Source organism: Coregonus clupeaformis, chromosome 21, assembly GCF_020615455.1.
Source record: "Coregonus clupeaformis isolate EN_2021a chromosome 21, ASM2061545v1, whole genome shotgun sequence".
NCBI classification, from domain to species: domain Eukaryota; kingdom Metazoa; phylum Chordata; class Actinopteri; order Salmoniformes; family Salmonidae; genus Coregonus; species Coregonus clupeaformis.
In genome coordinates, this window is record NC_059212.1 from 43,692,791 (window position 1) to 43,710,110 (window position 17,320).

Genomic DNA, 17,320 nt, shown 5'->3' on the forward strand with positions numbered 1-17,320 from the left:
CTCCTCTCTGATGGCGTCTCCAGCCCCAGTGTGTTCCCCTCTACACTCTCCTCTCTGATGGCGTCTCCAGCTCCAGTGTTCCCCTCTACACTCTCCTCTCTGATGGTGTCTCCAGCCCCAGTGTTCCCCTCTACACTCTCCTCTCTGATGGCGTCTCCAGCCCCAGTGTGTTCCCCTCTACACTCTCCTCTCTGATGGCGTCTCCAGCTCCAGTGTTCCCCTCTACACTCTCCTCTCTGATGGCGTCTCCAGCTCCAGTGTTCCCCCTCTACACTCTCCTCTCTGATGGCGTTCCCTCTACACTCTCCTCTCTGATGGTGTCTCCAGCCCCAGTGTTCCCCTCTACACTCTCCTCTCTGATGGTGCCTCCAGCCCCAGTGTTCCCCTCTACACTCTCCTCTCTGATGGCGTCTCCAGCTCCAGTGTTCCCCTCTACACTCTCCTCTCTGATGGCGTCTCCAGCTCCAGTGTTCCCCTCTACACTCTCCTCTCTGATGGCATCTCCAGCCCCAGTGTGTTCCCCTCTACACTCTCATCTCTGATGGCGTCTCCAGCCCCAGTGTGTTCCCCTCTACACTCTCCTCTCTGATGGTGTCTCCAGCCCCAGTGTTCCCCTCTACACTCTCCTCTCTGATGGCGTCTCCAGCCCCAGTTATTTCCCCTCTACACTCTCCTCTCTGATGGCGTCTCCAGCCCCAGTTATTTCCCCTCTACACTCTCCTCTCTGATGGTGTCTCCAGCCCCAGTGTGTTTCCCCTCTACACTCTCCTCTCTGATGGCGTCTCCAGCTCCAGTGTTCCCCTCTACACTCTCCTCTCTGATGGCGTCTCCAGCTCCAGTGTTCCCCTCTACACTCTCCTCTCTGATGGCGTCTCCAGCTCCAGTGTTCCCCTCTACACTCTCCTCTCTGATGGCGTCTCCAGCCCCAGTGTTCCCCTCTACACTCTCCTCTCTGATGGCGTCTCCAGCCCCAGTGTGTTCCCCTCTACACTCTCCTCTCTGATGGCGTCTCCAGCCCCAGTGTTCCCCTCTACACTCTCCTCTCTGATGGCGTCTCTAGCTCCAGTGTTCCCCTCTACACTCTCCTCTCTGATGGCATCTCCAGCTCCAGTGTTCCCCTCCACACTCTCCTCTCTGATGGCGTCTCCAGCTCCAGTGTTCCCCTCTACACTCTCCTCTCTGATGGTGTCTCCAGCTCCAGTGTGTTCCCTCTACACCTCTCCTCTCTGATGGCGTCTCCAGCTCCAGTGTTCCCCCTCCACACTCTCTCCTCTCTGATGGCGTCTCCAGCTCCAGTGTTCCCCTCTACACTCTCCTCTCTGATGGTGTCTCCAGCCCCAGTGTGTTCCCCTCTACACTCTCCTCTCTGATGGCGTGTCCAGCCCCAGTGTTCCCCCTCTACACTCTCCTCTCTGATGGCGTCTCCAGCTCCAGTGTTCCCCTCTACACTCTCTCCTCTCTGATGGCGTCTCCAGCTCCAGTGTTCCCCTCTACACTCTCCTCTCTGATGGCATCTCCAGCTCCAGTGTTCCCCTCTACACTCTCCTCTCTGATGGCATCTCCAGCCCCAGTGTGTTCCCCTCTACACTCTCATCTCTGATGGCGTCTCCAGCCCCAGTGTGTTCCCCTCTACACTCTCCTCTCTGATGGTGTCTCCAGCCCCAGTGTTCCCCTCTACACTCTCCTCTCTGATGGCGTCTCCAGCCCCAGTTATTTCCCCTCTACACTCTCCTCTCTGATGGCGTCTCCAGCTCCAGTGTGTTCCCTCTACACTCTCCTCTCTGATGGCGTCTCCAGCTCCAGTGTTCCCCTCCACACTCTCCTCTCTGATGGCGTCTCCAGCTCCAGTGTTCCCCTCTACACTCTCCTCTCTGATGGCGTCTCCAGCCCCAGTGTGTGTGTTCCCCTCTACACTCTCCTCTCGGATGGTGTCTCCAGCTCCAGTGTGTTCCCCTCTACACTCTCCTCTCTGATGGCGTCTCCAGCCCCAGTGTTCCCCTCTACACTCTCCTCTCTGATGGCGTCTCCAGCCCCAGTGTTCCCCTCTACACTCTCCTCTCTGATGGTGTCTCCAGCCCCAGTGTGTTCCCTCTACACTCTCCTCTCTGATGGCGTCTCCAGCCCCAGTGTTCCCCTCTACACTCTCCTCTCTGATGGCGTCTCCAGCCCCAGTGTTCCCCTCTACACTCTCCTCTCTGATGGCGTCTCCAGCCCCAGTGTTCCCCTCTACACTCTCCTCTCTGATGGCGTCTCCAGCCCCAGTGTGTTCCCCTCTACACTCTCCTCTCTGATGGCGTCTCCAGCCCCAGTGTTCCCTCTACATCTCTCCTCTCTGATGGCGTCTCCAGCCCCAGTGTGTTCCCCTCTACACTCTCCTCTCTGATGGCGTCTCTCCAGCCCCAGTGTTCCCCCTCCACACTCTCCTCTCTGATGGCGTCTCCAGCTCCAGTGTTCCCCTCCACACTCTCCTCTCTGATGGTGTCTCCAGCTCCAGTGTTCCCCTCTACACTCTCCTCTCTGATGGCGTCTCCAGCTCCAGTGTTCCCCTCTACACTCTCCTCTCTGATGGTGTCTCCAGCCCCAGTGTGTTCCCCTCTACACTCTCCTCTCTGATGGCGTCTCCAGCCCCAGTGTTCCCCTCCACACTCTCCTCTCTGATGGCGTCTCCAGCTCCAGTGTTCCCCTCTACACTCTCTCCTCTCTGATGGTGTCTCCAGCTCCAGTGTGTTCCCTCTACACTCTACTCTCTGATGGCGTCTCCAGCTCCAGTGTTCCCCTCCACACTCTCCTCTCTGATGGCGTCTCCAGCTCCAGTGTTCCCCTCTACACTCTCCTCTCTGATGGTGTCTCCAGCCCCAGTGTGTTCCCTCTACATTCTCCTCTCTGATGGCGTCTCCAGCCCCAGTGTGTGTGTTCCCCTCTACACTCTCCTCTCGGATGGTGTCTCCAGCTCCAGTGTGTTCCCCTCTACACTCTCCTCTCTGATGGCGTCTCCAGCCCCAGTGTTCCCCTCTACACTCTCCTCTCTGATGGTGTCTCCAGCCCCAGTGTGTTCCCTCTACACTCTCCTCTCTGATGGCGTCTCCAGCCCCAGTGTTCCCCTCTACACTCTCCTCTCTGATGGTGTCTCCAGCCCCAGTGTTCCCCTCTACACTCTCCTCTCTGATGGTGTCTCCAGCTCCAGTGTTCCCCTCTACACTCTCCTCTCTGATGGTGTCTCCAGCCCCAGTGTGTTCCCCTCCACACTCTCCTCTCTGATGGTGTCTCCAGCCCCAGTGTTCCCCTCTACACTCTCCTCTCTGATGGCGTCTCCAGCTCCAGTGTTCCCCTCTACACTCTCCTCTCTGATGGTGTCTCCAGCTCCAGTGTTCCCCTCTACACTCTCCTCTCTGATGGCGTTCCCCTCTACACTCTCCTCTCTGATGGCGTCTCCAGCCCCAGTGTTCCCCTCTACACTCTCCTCTCTGATGGTGCCTCCAGCCCCAGTGTTCCCCTCTACACTCTCCTCTCTGATGGCGTCTCCAGCTCCAGTGTTCCCCTCTACACTCTCCTCTCTGATGGCGTCTCCAGCTCCAGTGTTCCCCTCTACACTCTCCTCTCTGATGGCATCTCCAGCCCCAGTGTGTTCCCCTCTACACTCTCATCTCTGATGGCGTCTCCAGCCCCAGTGTGTTCCCCTCTACACTCTCCTCTCTGATGGTGTCTCCAGCCCCAGTGTTCCCCTCTACACTCTCCTCTCTGATGGCGTCTCCAGCCCCAGTTATTTCCCCTCTACACTCTCCTCTCTGATGGCGTCTCCAGCCCCAGTTATTTCCCCTCTACACTCTCCTCTCTGATGGCGTCTCCAGCCCCAGTTATTTCCCCTCTACACTCTCCTCTCTGATGGTGTCTCCAGCCCCAGTGTGTTCCCCTCTACACTCTCCTCTCTGATGGCGTCTCCAGCCCCAGTGTGTTCCCCTCTACACTCTCCTCTCTGATGGCGTCTCCAGCTCCAGTGTTCCCCTCTACACTCTCCTCTCTGATGGTGTCTCCAGCCCCAGTGTTCCCCTCTACACTCTCCTCTCTGATGGCGTCTCCAGCCCCAGTGTGTTCCCCTCTACACTCTCCTCTCTGATGGCGTCTCCAGCTCCAGTGTTCCCCTCTACACTCTCCTCTCTGATGGTGTCTCCAGCCCCAGTGTTCCCCTCTACACTCTCCTCTCTGATGGCGTCTCCAGCCCCAGTGTGTTCCCCTCTACACTCTCCTCTCTGATGGCGTCTCCAGCTCCAGTGTTCCCCTCTACACTCTCCTCTCTGATGGCGTCTCCAGCTCCAGTGTTCCCCTCTACACTCTCCTCTCTGATGGCGTTCCCCTCTACACTCTCCTCTCTGATGGCGTCTCCAGCCCCAGTGTTCCCCTCTACACTCTCCTCTCTGATGGTGCCTCCAGCCCCAGTGTTCCCCTCTACACTCTCCTCTCTGATGGCGTCTCCAGCTCCAGTGTTCCCCTCTACACTCTCCTCTCTGATGGCGTCTCCAGCTCCAGTGTTCCCCTCTACACTCTCCTCTCTGATGGCATCTCCAGCCCCAGTGTGTTCCCCTCTACACTCTCATCTCTGATGGCGTCTCCAGCCCCAGTGTGTTCCCCTCTACACTCTCCTCTCTGATGGTGTCTCCAGCCCCAGTGTTCCCCTCTACACTCTCCTCTCTGATGGCGTCTCCAGCCCCAGTTATTTCCCCTCTACACTCTCCTCTCTGATGGCGTCTCTAGCCCCAGTTATTTCCCCTCTACACTCTCCTCTCTGATGGCGTCTCCAGCCCCAGTGTTCCCCTCTACACTCTCCTCTCTGATGGCGTCTCCAGCCCCAGTGTGTTCCCCTCTACACTCTCCTCTCTGATGGCGTCTCCAGCCCCAGTGTTCCCCTCTACACTCTCCTCTCTGATGGCGTCTCTAGCTCCAGTGTTCCCCTCTACACTCTCCTCTCTGATGGCATCTCCAGCTCCAGTGTTCCCCTCCACACTCTCCTCTCTGATGGCGTCTCCAGCTCCAGTGTTCCCCTCTACACTCTCCTCTCTGATGGCGTCTCCAGCTCCAGTGTTCCCCTCTACACTCTCCTCTCTGATGGTGTCTCCAGCCCCAGTGTTTCCCCTCTACACTCTCCTCTCTGATGGCGTCTCCAGCCCCAGTGTGTTCCCCTCTACACTCTCCTCTCTGATGGCGTCTCCAGCCCCAGTGTTCCCCTCTACACTCTCCTCTCTGATGGCGTCTCCAGCTCCAGTGTTCCCCTCTACACTCTCCTCTCTGATGGCGTTGCCGGGTTCCCCTCTACACTCTCCTCTCTGATGGCGTCTCCAGCCCCAGTGTTCCCCCTCTACACTCTCCTCTCTGATGGTGCCTCCAGCCCCAGTGTTCCCCTCTACACTCTCCTCTCTGAAGGCGTCTCCAGCTCCAGTGTTCCCCTCTACACTCTCCTCTCTGATGGCGTCTCCAGCTCCAGTGTTCCCCTCTACACTCTCTCTCTGATGGCATCTCCAGCCCCAGTGTGTTCCCCTCTACACTCTCATCTCTGATGGCGTCTCCAGCCCCAGTGTGTTCCCCTCTACACTCTCCTCTCTGATGGTGTCTCCAGCCCCAGTGTTCCCCTCTACACTCTCCTCTCTGATGGCGTCTCCAGCCCCAGTTATTTCCCCTCTACACTCTCCTCTCTGATGGCGTCTCCAGCCCCAGTTATTTCCCCTCTACACTCTCCTCTCTGATGGTGTCTCCAGCCCCAGTGTGTTCCCCTCTACACTCTCCTCTCTGATGGCGTCTCCAGCTCCAGTGTTCCCCTCTACACTCTCCTCTCTGATGGCGTCTCCAGCTCCAGTGTTCCCCTCTACATCTCTCCTCTCTGATGGCGTCTCCAGCTCCAGTGTTCCCCTCTACACTCTCCTCTCTGATGGCGTCTCCAGCCCCAGTGTTCCCCTCTACACTCTCCTCTCTGATGGCGTCTCCAGCCCCAGTGTGTTCCCCTCTACACTCTCCTCTCTGATGGCGTCTCCAGCCCCAGTGTTCCCCTCTACACTCTCCTCTCTGATGGCGTCTCTAGCTCCAGTGTTCCCCTCTACACTCTCCTCTCTGATGGCATCTCCAGCTCCAGTGTTCCCCTCCACACTCTCCTCTCTGATGGCGTCTCCAGCTCCAGTGTTCCCCTCTACACTCTCCTCTCTGATGGTGTCTCCAGCTCCAGTGTGTTCCCTCTACACTCTCCTCTCTGATGGCGTCTCCAGCTCCAGTGTTCCCCTCCACACTCTCCTCTCTGATGGCGTCTCCAGCTCCAGTGTTCCCCTCTACACTCTCCTCTCTGATGGTGTCTCCAGCCCCAGTGTGTTCCCCTCTACACTCTCCTCTCTGATGGCGTGTCCAGCCCCGGTGTTCCCCTCTACACTCTCCTCTCTGATGGCGTCTCCAGCTCCAGTGTTCCCCTCTACACTCTCCTCTCTGATGGCGTCTCCAGCTCCAGTGTTCCCCTCTACACTCTCCTCTCTGATGGCATCTCCAGCTCCAGTGTTCCCCTCTACACTCTCCTCTCTGATGGCATCTCCAGCCCCAGTGTGTTCCCCTCTACACTCTCATCTCTGATGGCGTCTCCAGCCCCAGTGTGTTTCCCCTCTACACTCTCCTCTCTGATGGTGTCTCCAGCCCCAGTGTTCCCCTCTACACTCTCCTCTCTGATGGCGTCTCCAGCCCCAGTTATTTCCCTCTACACTCTCCTCTCTGATGGCGTCTCCAGCCCCAGTTATTTCCCCTCTACACTCTCCTCTCTGATGGTGTCTCCAGCCCCAGTGTGTTCCCCTCTACACTCTCCTCTCTGATGGCGTCTCCAGCTCCAGTGTTTCCCCTCTACACTCTCCTCTCTGATGGCGTCTCCAGCTCCAGTGTTCCCCTCTACACTCTCCTCTCTGATGGCGTCTCCAGCTCCAGTGTTCCCCTCTACACTCTCCTCTCTGATGGCGTCTCCAGCCCCAGTGTTCCCCTCTACACTCTCCTCTCTGATGGTGCCTCCAGCCCCAGTGTTCCCCTCTACACTCTCCTCTCTGATGGCGTCTCCAGCCCCAGTGTGTTCCCCTCTACACTCTCCTCTCTGATGGCGTCTCCAGCCCCAGTGTTCCCCTCTACACTCTCCTCTCTGATGGCGTCTCTAGCTCCAGTGTTCCCCTCTACACTCTCCTCTCTGATGGCATCTCCAGCTCCAGTGTTCCCCTCCACACTCTCCTCTCTGATGGCGTCTCCAGCTCCAGTGTTCCCCTCTACACTCTCCTCTCTGATGGTGTCTCCAGCTCCAGTGTGTTCCCTCTACACTCTCCTCTCTGATGGCGTCTCCAGCTCCAGTGTTCCCCTCCACACTCTCCTCTCTGATGGCGTCTCCAGCTCCAGTGTTCCCCTCTACACTCTCCTCTCTGATGGTGTCTCCAGCCCCAGTGTGTTCCCCTCTACACTCTCCTCTCTGATGGCGTGTCCAGCCCCAGTGTTCCCCTCTACACTCTCCTCTCTGATGGCGTCTCCAGCTCCAGTGTTCCCCTCTACACTCTCCTCTCTGATGGCGTCTCCAGCTCCAGTGTTCCCCTCCACACTCTCCTCTCTGATGGCGTCTCCAGCTCCAGTGTTCCCCTCTACACTCTCCTCTCTGATGGTGTCTCCAGCTCCAGTGTGTTCCCTCTACACTCTCCTCTCTGATGGCGTCTCCAGCTCCAGTGTTCCCCTCTACACTCTCCTCTCTGATGGCGTCTCCAGCTCCAGTGTTTCCCCTCTACACTCTCCTCTCTGATGGCGTCTCCAGCCCCAGTGTGTTCCCCTCTACACTCTCCTCTCTGATGGCGTCTCCAGCTCCAGTGTTCCCCTCTACACTCTCCTCTCTGATGGCGTCTCCAGCTCCAGTGTTCCCCTCTACACTCTCCTCTCTGATGGTGTCTCCAGCTCCAGTGTGTTCCCTCTACACTCTCCTCTCTGATGGCGTCTCCAGCCCCAGTGTTCCCCTCCACACTCTCCTCTCTGATGGCGTCTCCAGCTCCAGTGTTCCCCTCCACACTCTCCTCTCTGATGGTGTCTCCAGCTCCAGTGTTCCCCTCTACACTCTCCTCTCTGATGGCGTCTCCAGCTCCAGTGTTCCCCTCTACACTCTCCTCTCTGATGGTGTCTCCAGCCCCAGTGTGTTCCCCTCTACACTCTCCTCTCTGATGGCGTCTCCAGCCCCAGTGTTCCCCTCCACACTCTCCTCTCTGATGGCGTCTCCAGCTCCAGTGTTCCCCTCTACACTCTCCTCTCTGATGGTGTCTCCAGCTCCAGTGTGTTCCCTCTACACTCTCCTCTCTGATGGCGTCTCCAGCTCCAGTGTTCCCCTCCACACTCTCCTCTCTGATGGCGTCTCCAGCTCCAGTGTTCCCCTCTACACTCTCCTCTCTGATGGTGTCTCCAGCCCCAGTGTGTTCCCTCTACATTCTCCTCTCTGATGGCGTCTCCAGCCCCAGTGTGTGTTCCCCTCTACACTCTCCTCTCGGATGGTGTCTCCAGCTCCAGTGTGTTCCCCTCTACACTCTCCTCTCTGATGGCGTCTCCAGCCCCAGTGTTCCCCTCTACACTCTCCTCTCTGATGGTGTCTCCAGCCCCAGTGTGTTCCCTCTACACTCTCCTCTCTGATGGCGTCTCCAGCCCCAGTGTTCCCCTCTACACTCTCCTCTCTGATGGTGTCTCCAGCCCCAGTGTTCCCCTCTACACTCTCCTCTCTGATGGTGTCTCCAGCCCCAGTGTGTTCCCCTCCACACTCTCCTCTCTGATGGTGTCTCCAGCCCCAGTGTTCCCCTCTACACTCTCCTCTCTGATGGCGTCTCCAGCCCCAGTGTGTTCCCCTCTACACTCTCCTCTCTGATGGCGTCTCCAGCTCCAGTGTTCCCCTCTACACTCTCCTCTCTGATGGCGTCTCCAGCTCCAGTGTTCCCCTCTACACTCTCCTCTCTGATGGCGTTCCCCTCTACACTCTCCTCTCTGATGGCGTCTCCAGCCCCAGTGTTCCCCTCTACACTCTCCTCTCTGATGGTGCCTCCAGCCCCAGTGTTCCCCTCTACACTCTCCTCTCTGATGGCGTCTCCAGCTCCAGTGTTCCCCTCTACACTCTCCTCTCTGATGGCGTCTCCAGCTCCAGTGTTCCCCTCTACACTCTCCTCTCTGATGGCATCTCCAGCCCCAGTGTGTTCCCCTCTACACTCTCATCTCTGATGGCGTCTCCAGCCCCAGTGTGTTCCCCTCTACACTCTCCTCTCTGATGGTGTCTCCAGCCCCAGTGTTCCCCTCTACACTCCCCTCTCTGATGGCGTCTCCAGCCCCAGTTATTTCCCCTCTACACTCTCCTCTCTGATGGCGTCTCCAGCCCCAGTTATTTCCCCTCTACACTCTCCTCTCTGATGGTGTCTCCAGCCCCAGTGTGTTCCCCTCTACACTCTCCTCTCTGATGGCGTCTCCAGCTCCAGTGTTCCCCTCTACACTCTCCTCTCTGATGGCGTCTCCAGCTCCAGTGTTCCCCTCTACACTCTCCTCTCTGATGGCGTCTCCAGCCCCAGTGTTCCCTCTACACTCTCCTCTCTGATGGCGTCTCCAGCTCCAGTGTTCCCCTCTACACTCTCCTCTCTGATGGCGTCTCCAGCTCCAGTGTTCCCCTCTACACTCTCCTCTCTGATGGCGTCTCCAGCCCCAGTGTTCCCTCTACACTCTCCTCTCTGATGGCGTCTCCAGCCCCAGTGTTCCCCTCTACACTCTCCTCTCTGATGGTGTCTCCAGCTCCAGTGTGTTCCCTCTACACTCTCCTCTCTGATGGCGTCTCCAGCTCCAGTGTTCCCCTCCACACTCTCCTCTCTGATGGCGTCTCCAGCTCCAGTGTTCCCCTCTACACTCTCCTCTCTGATGGTGTCTCCAGCCCCAGTGTGTTCCCTCTACATTCTCCTCTCTGATGGCGTCTCCAGCCCCAGTGTGTGTGTTCCCCTCTACACTCTCCTCTCTGATGGCGTGTCCAGCCCCAGTGTTCCCCTCTACACTCTCCTCTCTGATGGCGTCTCCAGCTCCAGTGTTCCCCTCTACACTCTCCTCTCTGATGGCGTCTCCAGCTCCAGTGTTCCCCTCCACACTCTCCTCTCTGATGGCGTCTCCAGCTCCAGTGTTCCCCTCTACACTCTCCTCTCTGATGGTGTCTCCAGCTCCAGTGTGTTCCCTCTACACTCTCCTCTCTGATGGCGTCTCCAGCTCCAGTGTTCCCCTCTACACTCTCCTCTCTGATGGCGTCTCCAGCTCCAGTGTTCCCCTCTACACTCTCCTCTCTGATGGCGTCTCCAGCCCCAGTGTGTTCCCCTCTACACTCTCCTCTCTGATGGCGTCTCCAGCTCCAGTGTTCCCCTCTACACTCTCCTCTCTGATGGCGTCTCCAGCTCCAGTGTTCCCCTCTACACTCTCCTCTCTGATGGCGTCTCCAGCCCCAGTGTTCCCTCTACACTCTCCTCTCTGATGGCGTCTCCAGCTCCAGTGTTCCCCTCTACACTCTCCTCTCTGATGGCGTCTCCAGCCCCAGTGTTCCCCTCTACACTCTCCTCTCTGATGGTGTCTCCAGCTCCAGTGTGTTCCCTCTACACTCTCCTCTCTGATGGCGTCTCCAGCTCCAGTGTTCCCCTCGACACTCTCCTCTCTGATGGCGTCTCCAGCTCCAGTGTTCCCCTCTACACTCTCCTCTCTGATGGCGTCTCCAGCCCCAGTGTGTGTGTTCCCCTCTACACTCTCCTCTCGGATGGTGTCTCCAGCTCCAGTGTGTTCCCCTCTACACTCTCCTCTCGGATGGTGTCTCCAGCTCCAGTGTTCCCCTCTACACTCTCCTCTCTGATGGCGTCTCCAGCCCCAGTGTTCCCCTCTACACTCTCCTCTCTGATGGTGTCTCCAGCCCCAGTGTGTTCCCTCTACACTCTCCTCTCTGATGGCGTCTCCAGCCCCAGTGTTCCCCTCTACACTCTCCTCTCTGATGGCGTCTCCAGCCCCAGTGTTCCCCTCCACACTCTCCTCTCTGATGGCGTCTCCAGCTCCAGTGTTCCCCTCTACACTCTCCTCTCTGATGGTGTCTCCAGCCCCAGTGTGTTCCCTCTACATTCTCCTCTCTGATGGCGTCTCCAGCCCCAGTGTGTGTGTTCCCCTCTACACTCTCCTCTCGGATGGTGTCTCCAGCTCCAGTGTGTTCCCCTCTACACTCTCCTCTCTGATGGCGTCTCCAGCCCCAGTGTTCCCCTCTACACTCTCCTCTCTGATGGTGTCTCCAGCCCCAGTGTGTTCCCCTCTACACTCTCCTCTCGGATGGTGTCTCCAGCTCCAGTGTGTTCCCCTCTACACTCTCCTCTCTGATGGCGTCTCCAGCCCCAGTGTGTTCCCCTCTACACTCTCCTCTCTGATGGCGTCTCCAGCTCCAGTGTTCCCCTCCACACTCTCCTCTCTGATGGTGTCTCCAGCTCCAGTGTTCCCCTCTACACTCTCCTCTCTGATGGTGTCTCCAGCCCCAGTGTTCCCCTCTACACTCTCCTCTCTGATGGCGTCTCCAGCCCCAGTGTTCCCCTCCACACTCTCCTCTCTGATGGCGTCTCCAGCTCCAGTGTTCCCCTCTACACTCTCCTCTCTGATGGTGTCTCCAGCCCCAGTGTGTTCCCTCTACACTCTCCTCTCTGATGGTGTCTCCAGCCCCAGTGTTCCCCTCTACACTCTCCTCTCTGATGGCGTCTCCAGCCCCAGTGTTCCCCTCTACACTCTCCTCTCTGATGGCGTCTCCAGCCCCAGTGTTCCCCTCTACACTCTCCTCTCTGATGGTGTCTCCAGCCCCAGTGTGTTCCCCTCTACACTCTCCTCTCGGATGGTGTCTCCAGCTCCAGTGTGTTCCCCTCTACACTCTCCTCTCTGATGGCGTCTCCAGCCCCAGTGTGTTCCCCTCTACACTCTCCTCTCTGATGGCGTCTCCAGCTCCAGTGTGTTCCCTCCACACTCTCCTCTCTGATGGTGTTTCCAGCCCCAGTGTTTCCCTCTACACTCTCCTCTCTGATGGTGTCTCCAGCCCCAGTGTTCCCCTCTACACTCTCCTCTCTGATGGCGTCTCCAGCCCCAGTGTTCCCCTCCACACTCTCCTCTCTGATGGCGTCTCCAGCCCCAGTGTGTTCCCCTCTACACTCTCCTCTCTGATGGCGTCTCCAGCCCCAGTGTTCCCCTCTACACTCTCCTCTCTGATGGCGTCTCCAGCCCCAGTGTGTGTGTGTTCACCTCTACACTCTCCTCAGCTGTGAAGTCTCCAGCCTCCGGTTGAACAGAGGCACAGTCGGTCTCCTCCTCCCCTGGTCTGCCACTAAAGGTTAAGGCCTGCTCCCACCGCCTCAGAGCCTCCTCAAACAGCCCCATACCTGGCAGACAACACATTATAAACCCGGGAAGGTCGGGTCCTGGATGCTGATTGGATGAAAACAGCATTTATAACCACAGGTATGATGCAAAAAAATACTACTTTTACTTTTGCATTTATGTTAGTAACTAGTTTATAATAGCAATAAGGCACCTTGGGGTTTATGGTATATGTGCGTCTGTGTGTTAATCTGTGTGTGTGTGCTTATGTGTGTGTGTGTGTGTGTACACGTCGTGCCTAACAGCCCTTAGACGTGGTATATTGGCCATATACCCCGGGCCTTACTGCTTAAATATACCCCCCCCTAGGACCTTACTGCCCAATTATAAAACACACACCAACGCAAGGCCTCCTTAACACAAGCAAGACCAGTGTGTGCGTGTGTTCTCACCCAAGAGGTAGAGGTTTTCAGGCGTGGTAACAGGGATGTTGACTACATTACAGTGCTCTTCATCCCAGCAGGTACAGGATGAGTTCATACTATTTACCTGGTGGAAGAAACCGTCAGTCAATAGAAGAACACCACATTCAGCAATCCAAGTCATTTGGAATCTTTCGTCGACCACATCAGCTGAGAAATTCCTATTGAATTGACTGATGAGGAAATATTGACCACTTCTGGTAAACAGTAGCAAATTCCAACTGTGGATCATATCTGTGTGGTCTTACCGAGGCCAGACTCTGTAGTGACACAGACAGCTTGCTGTGAGGTCCTCCGTTGGGTACAAGGCCACAGGAGTAGATATTCTTACAGTTCTGGAAACTGTAGGCATCTACACATGCAAAACGACAGTCAGGTTTCATTAGAATTCTTTAATGATGCAATATTTAAAATGACTATTGCCACTTCTTATTTAAATGACTTTAAAAATCAGAGGAAACTGAGTCTCTTCACTCCAGTCAACTAGCTGGATCCCAAGGAGAAACGTAACTTTCACTAACCATCTTCCTATTCTGGGTCAGGTGTATAAGTAGGTACATTTCTCCATCTTTACCTTTCTCCTGGTGGACTACCAGGTCCAGGAACTCCAAGGTCCCCGTCTGCTCCCACTGGACTGGGGACTGGACTCCCTTCTTCCTGCCTTTCCTCCTCTGGAAGTGACGGGCGAGGAAGAGGAGACACACTGCGCTGAAGGCTGTAGCAGCAACGACCTTCTTAGTGACTGTACTGATGCTCACCACCTGGGGGAGGAAAGACAGCCGAGCGATGAGGAGAGAGAGAGAGAGAGAGAGAGAGATGCAGAGAGGGACGGTAAAAATGTGCATAATGAGTCATTCCTTAGGCACAGAAGACAAGTAAGCGGACTGAGACAGGGAGGGAGGGACTACTGCAAAACGTTTACCATTACAGTGATGGCAGGAATCACACTTTACAATGTCCAGCTACAGTGGCTTGCGAAAGTATTCACCCCCCTTGGCATTTTTCTTATTTTGTTGCCTTACAACCTGGAATGAAAATTGATTTTTTGGGGGGTTTGTATCATTTTTAATTTACACAACATGCCTACCACTTTGAAGATGCTAAATATTTTATTGTGAAACAAACAAGAAATAAGACATAAAAACTGAAAACTTGAGCGTGCATAACTATTCACCAAAGACAATACTTTGTAGAGCCACCTTTTGCAGCAATTACAGCTGCAAGTCTCTTGGGGTGTGTCTCTATAAGCTTGGTACATCTAGCCACTGGGATTTTTGCCCATTCTTTAAGGCAAAACTGCTCCAGCTCCTTCAAGTTGGATGGGTTCCGCTGGTGTACAGCAATCTTTAAGTCTTACCACAGATTCTCAATTGGATTGAGGTCTGGGCTTTGACTAGGCCATTCCAAGACATTTAAATGTTTCCCCTTAAACCACTCGAGTGTTGCTTTAGCAGTATGCTTAGGGTCATTGTCCTGCTGGAAGGTGAACCTCCGTCCCAGTCTCACATCTCTGGAAGACTGAAACAGGTTTCCCTCAAGAATTTCCCCATATTTAGCGCCATTCATCATTCCTTCAATTCTGACCAGTTTCCCAGTCCCTGCCGATGAAAAACATCGGAGATGGTGTTCTCGGGGTGATGAGAGGTGTTGGGTTTGCGCCAGACATAGCGTTTTCCTTGATGGCCAAAAAGCTCAATTTTAGTCTCACCTGACCAGAGTACCTTCTTCCATATGTTTGGGGAGTCTCTCACATGCCTTTTGGCAAACACCAAACAGCTTTTTCTGGCCACTCTTCCGTAAAGCCCAGCTCTGTGGAGTGTAAATCTTAAAGTGGTCCTATGGACAGATACTCCAATCTCCGCTGGGGAGCTTTGCAGCTCCTTCAGGGTTATCTTTGGTCTCTTTGTTGCCTCTCTGATTAATGCCCTCCTTGCCTGGTCCGTGAGTTTTGGTGGGCGGCCCTCTCTTGGCAGGTTTGTTGGGTGCCATATTCTTTCAATTTTTTAATAATGGATTTAAAAATGGTGCTCCGTGGGATGTTCTGATATTTTTTTTAATCCACACTGCCAAAGCTGACACTCCTCTGTTCTCATCCTCCTAGATCCATCTGCTGCCTTCGACACCATGAACCAACCAGATCCTCCTGTCCACCCTCTCAGGGCTGGGCGTCTCAGGCTCTGCACACTCCTGGATTGCATCCTACCTGACAGGTCGCTCCGACCAGGTGACGTGGAGAGGACTGACAGGTCGCTCCGACCAGGTGACGTGGAGAGGACTGACAGGTCGCTCCGACCAGGTGATGTGGAGAGGATCTGTGTCCACCACGTGCCCTTACTACTGGGGTCCCCCAGGGCTCGGTTCTAGGCCCTCTCCTCTATCAAGTCAGCTGCCGCAGTCATATCCTCTCATGGTCTCTCCTATCTTTGCTATGTAGATGACACTACTTTTCTCATTCCCCTTCCGAAACTCAGGTGACGACGTGCATTTCTGCATGCCAGATATCTCAGCTTGGAAGTCGGCCCACCACCTCAAGCTCAACAAGACAGAGCTGCTCTTCCTCCCAAGGAAGGCGTGCCCGCTTCAAGACCTCTCGATCACGGTTGACGCCACTGTGTACCCCTCCCAGAGTGCAAAGAACATTGGCGTGACCCTGGACAACGTCAAAACAGTGACTCACTGCTGCAGGTTCATGTTCCACAACATCCGTAGAGTACGACCTTACTCACTAAGTACTGTGCTAGGTGGTAGTCTCACCTAGCCATCTTAAGATGAATGCACTAACTAAGTCGCTCTGGATAAGAGCTTCTGCTAAATGACTAAAATGTAATATGAATGGTTTATCCACGTCAGTTCACACCACCTAATGCCACAGACGCAACATAAAACAAGTGCAGTATTTCTCAATGAATAAATATGCATGAAAACAAGTAGTCTCTCGTTGAATGACAGACTTTTTGAAGAATCTCTACTATCGACGAAGGGGCCTAGATTCTGCTCCCAACTTTGGCTTGATGTGTGCCTGAACAGCTGAAAAGTCCAAAATGAACAAAAGTCGTCATTATATATGCACAAACTCTTCCGAACTGTTTCGGCTTGGAAGCACGCGGATGCCTTTATGCAACCACAACAACGGCACATAGGGAAGGAGCCCATCTCCTGTTTTTGTAGTGTGAGGCAGCTTGATGTTCAAGTGCACACCCTGGACAGGACGCTTGTCCGTCACACGGCCTTCCCCACAATCCATCTCCTTAATGCTGAGTGCCGAGCAGAGGCATCGAGTCCCATTTTTAGAGTCTTTGGTATGACTCGACCTGGGATCAAACCCACAACCCTCGACCGGGGATTGAACAAACAGATTCAGAGCAGACACTAACCACAAGGCCACTGAGTTGGCTCATATTGTCAATGGTAGATCCTTACCTGTGATGGTAGATTCTTACCTGTGAGAGGGAGTTGTAGAGGGTATGGGGCAGGCTGACCACGCGGATGGCTGCCAGCTGGAAGGACAGCTTGGAGGAGGGGCTAATGAGGGCGTTGTCTGTCATCGTAGCGGTCTTATCTGTCCATCACCCTGCAGTAGGGAACACAGTCCTATCCTCTTCCTTCTTCTTGAGCTGTGGAGGAGAGGACATAAGACTTAGGCTTTAACCTGGAACCAGGGCCTAAAATTAACTTTTTGGTCCACCAGCCACTGTGGCAGGTAGATTATGATTGTTTTTTAACTAGCCAAAATATTTTTTCCCCCCCTACTCAACTACATAACAACAAAACAGATGACCACGCGTTGCAGTGTTTCTAAAACATGAAATGTATTAGTAAGAAGTAAATGTAGTACATTGCTGAATTATTTCATTTAGTCGTCTAATCAAAATATTTTCAGCTGCCCCTTTAAGGGCGGGAGGTTACCGTGGTAACGGGGCCACTCGAGTCCTGTCACATGAAGAATGGCGCCGGAGGAGATGGCTGCCGTTTTAAGGGCTCCTAACCAATTGTGCTGTTGTGTGTGTTTTATTGCGTTATTTGTAACTTATTTTGTACATAATGTTTCTGCCACCGTCTCTTATGACCGAAAAGAGCTTCTGGATATCAGGACAGCGATTACTCACCTTGTACTGGATGAATACTTTTTCTTTAACGAGTCGGACGCAAACAATTTTCTTCAGACACCCGACAAGGCCCAAATCCCCGTCATTCGCATGAGAAAGAGAGCGATATCGGGGACGTAGGTCGGGGTGCCTTGTAAGGATCCGACGGCGAGTGGGTAATCTGCCTCTACCATCAGTCCTATTGGCCAACGCACAATCATCGGATAACAAAATAGACTAACTACGATCACGGATATCCTACCAACGGGACATTAGAAACTGTAATCTCTTATGTTTCACCGAGTCGTGGCTGAATGACGACATGGATAACATACAGCTAGCGGGCTATACGCTACATCGGCAGGATAGAACGGCTGACACCGGTAAGACAAG

At 54.8% G+C, this 17,320-nt stretch overlaps 1 protein-coding gene across 1 annotated transcript in view; it reads right to left on the reverse strand.

The window, feature by feature from the left end:
• The window catches only part of miga1 (mitoguardin 1), a 66,711-nt gene that overhangs the window by 40,437 nt on the left and 8,954 nt on the right, over positions 1-17,320 (reverse strand). The window contains exons 2-6 of the mRNA XM_041842957.2: positions 16,283-16,456; positions 13,417-13,603; positions 13,091-13,194; positions 12,813-12,909; positions 12,286-12,422 (exon numbers count right to left, since the gene is read on the reverse strand). Coding sequence (XP_041698891.2) covers positions 12,286-12,422; positions 12,813-12,909; positions 13,091-13,194; positions 13,417-13,603; positions 16,283-16,387 — 630 coding nt within the window. The 5' untranslated portion in view covers positions 16,388-16,456. The remainder of the gene's footprint in view (positions 1-12,285; positions 12,423-12,812; positions 12,910-13,090; positions 13,195-13,416; positions 13,604-16,282; positions 16,457-17,320) is intronic.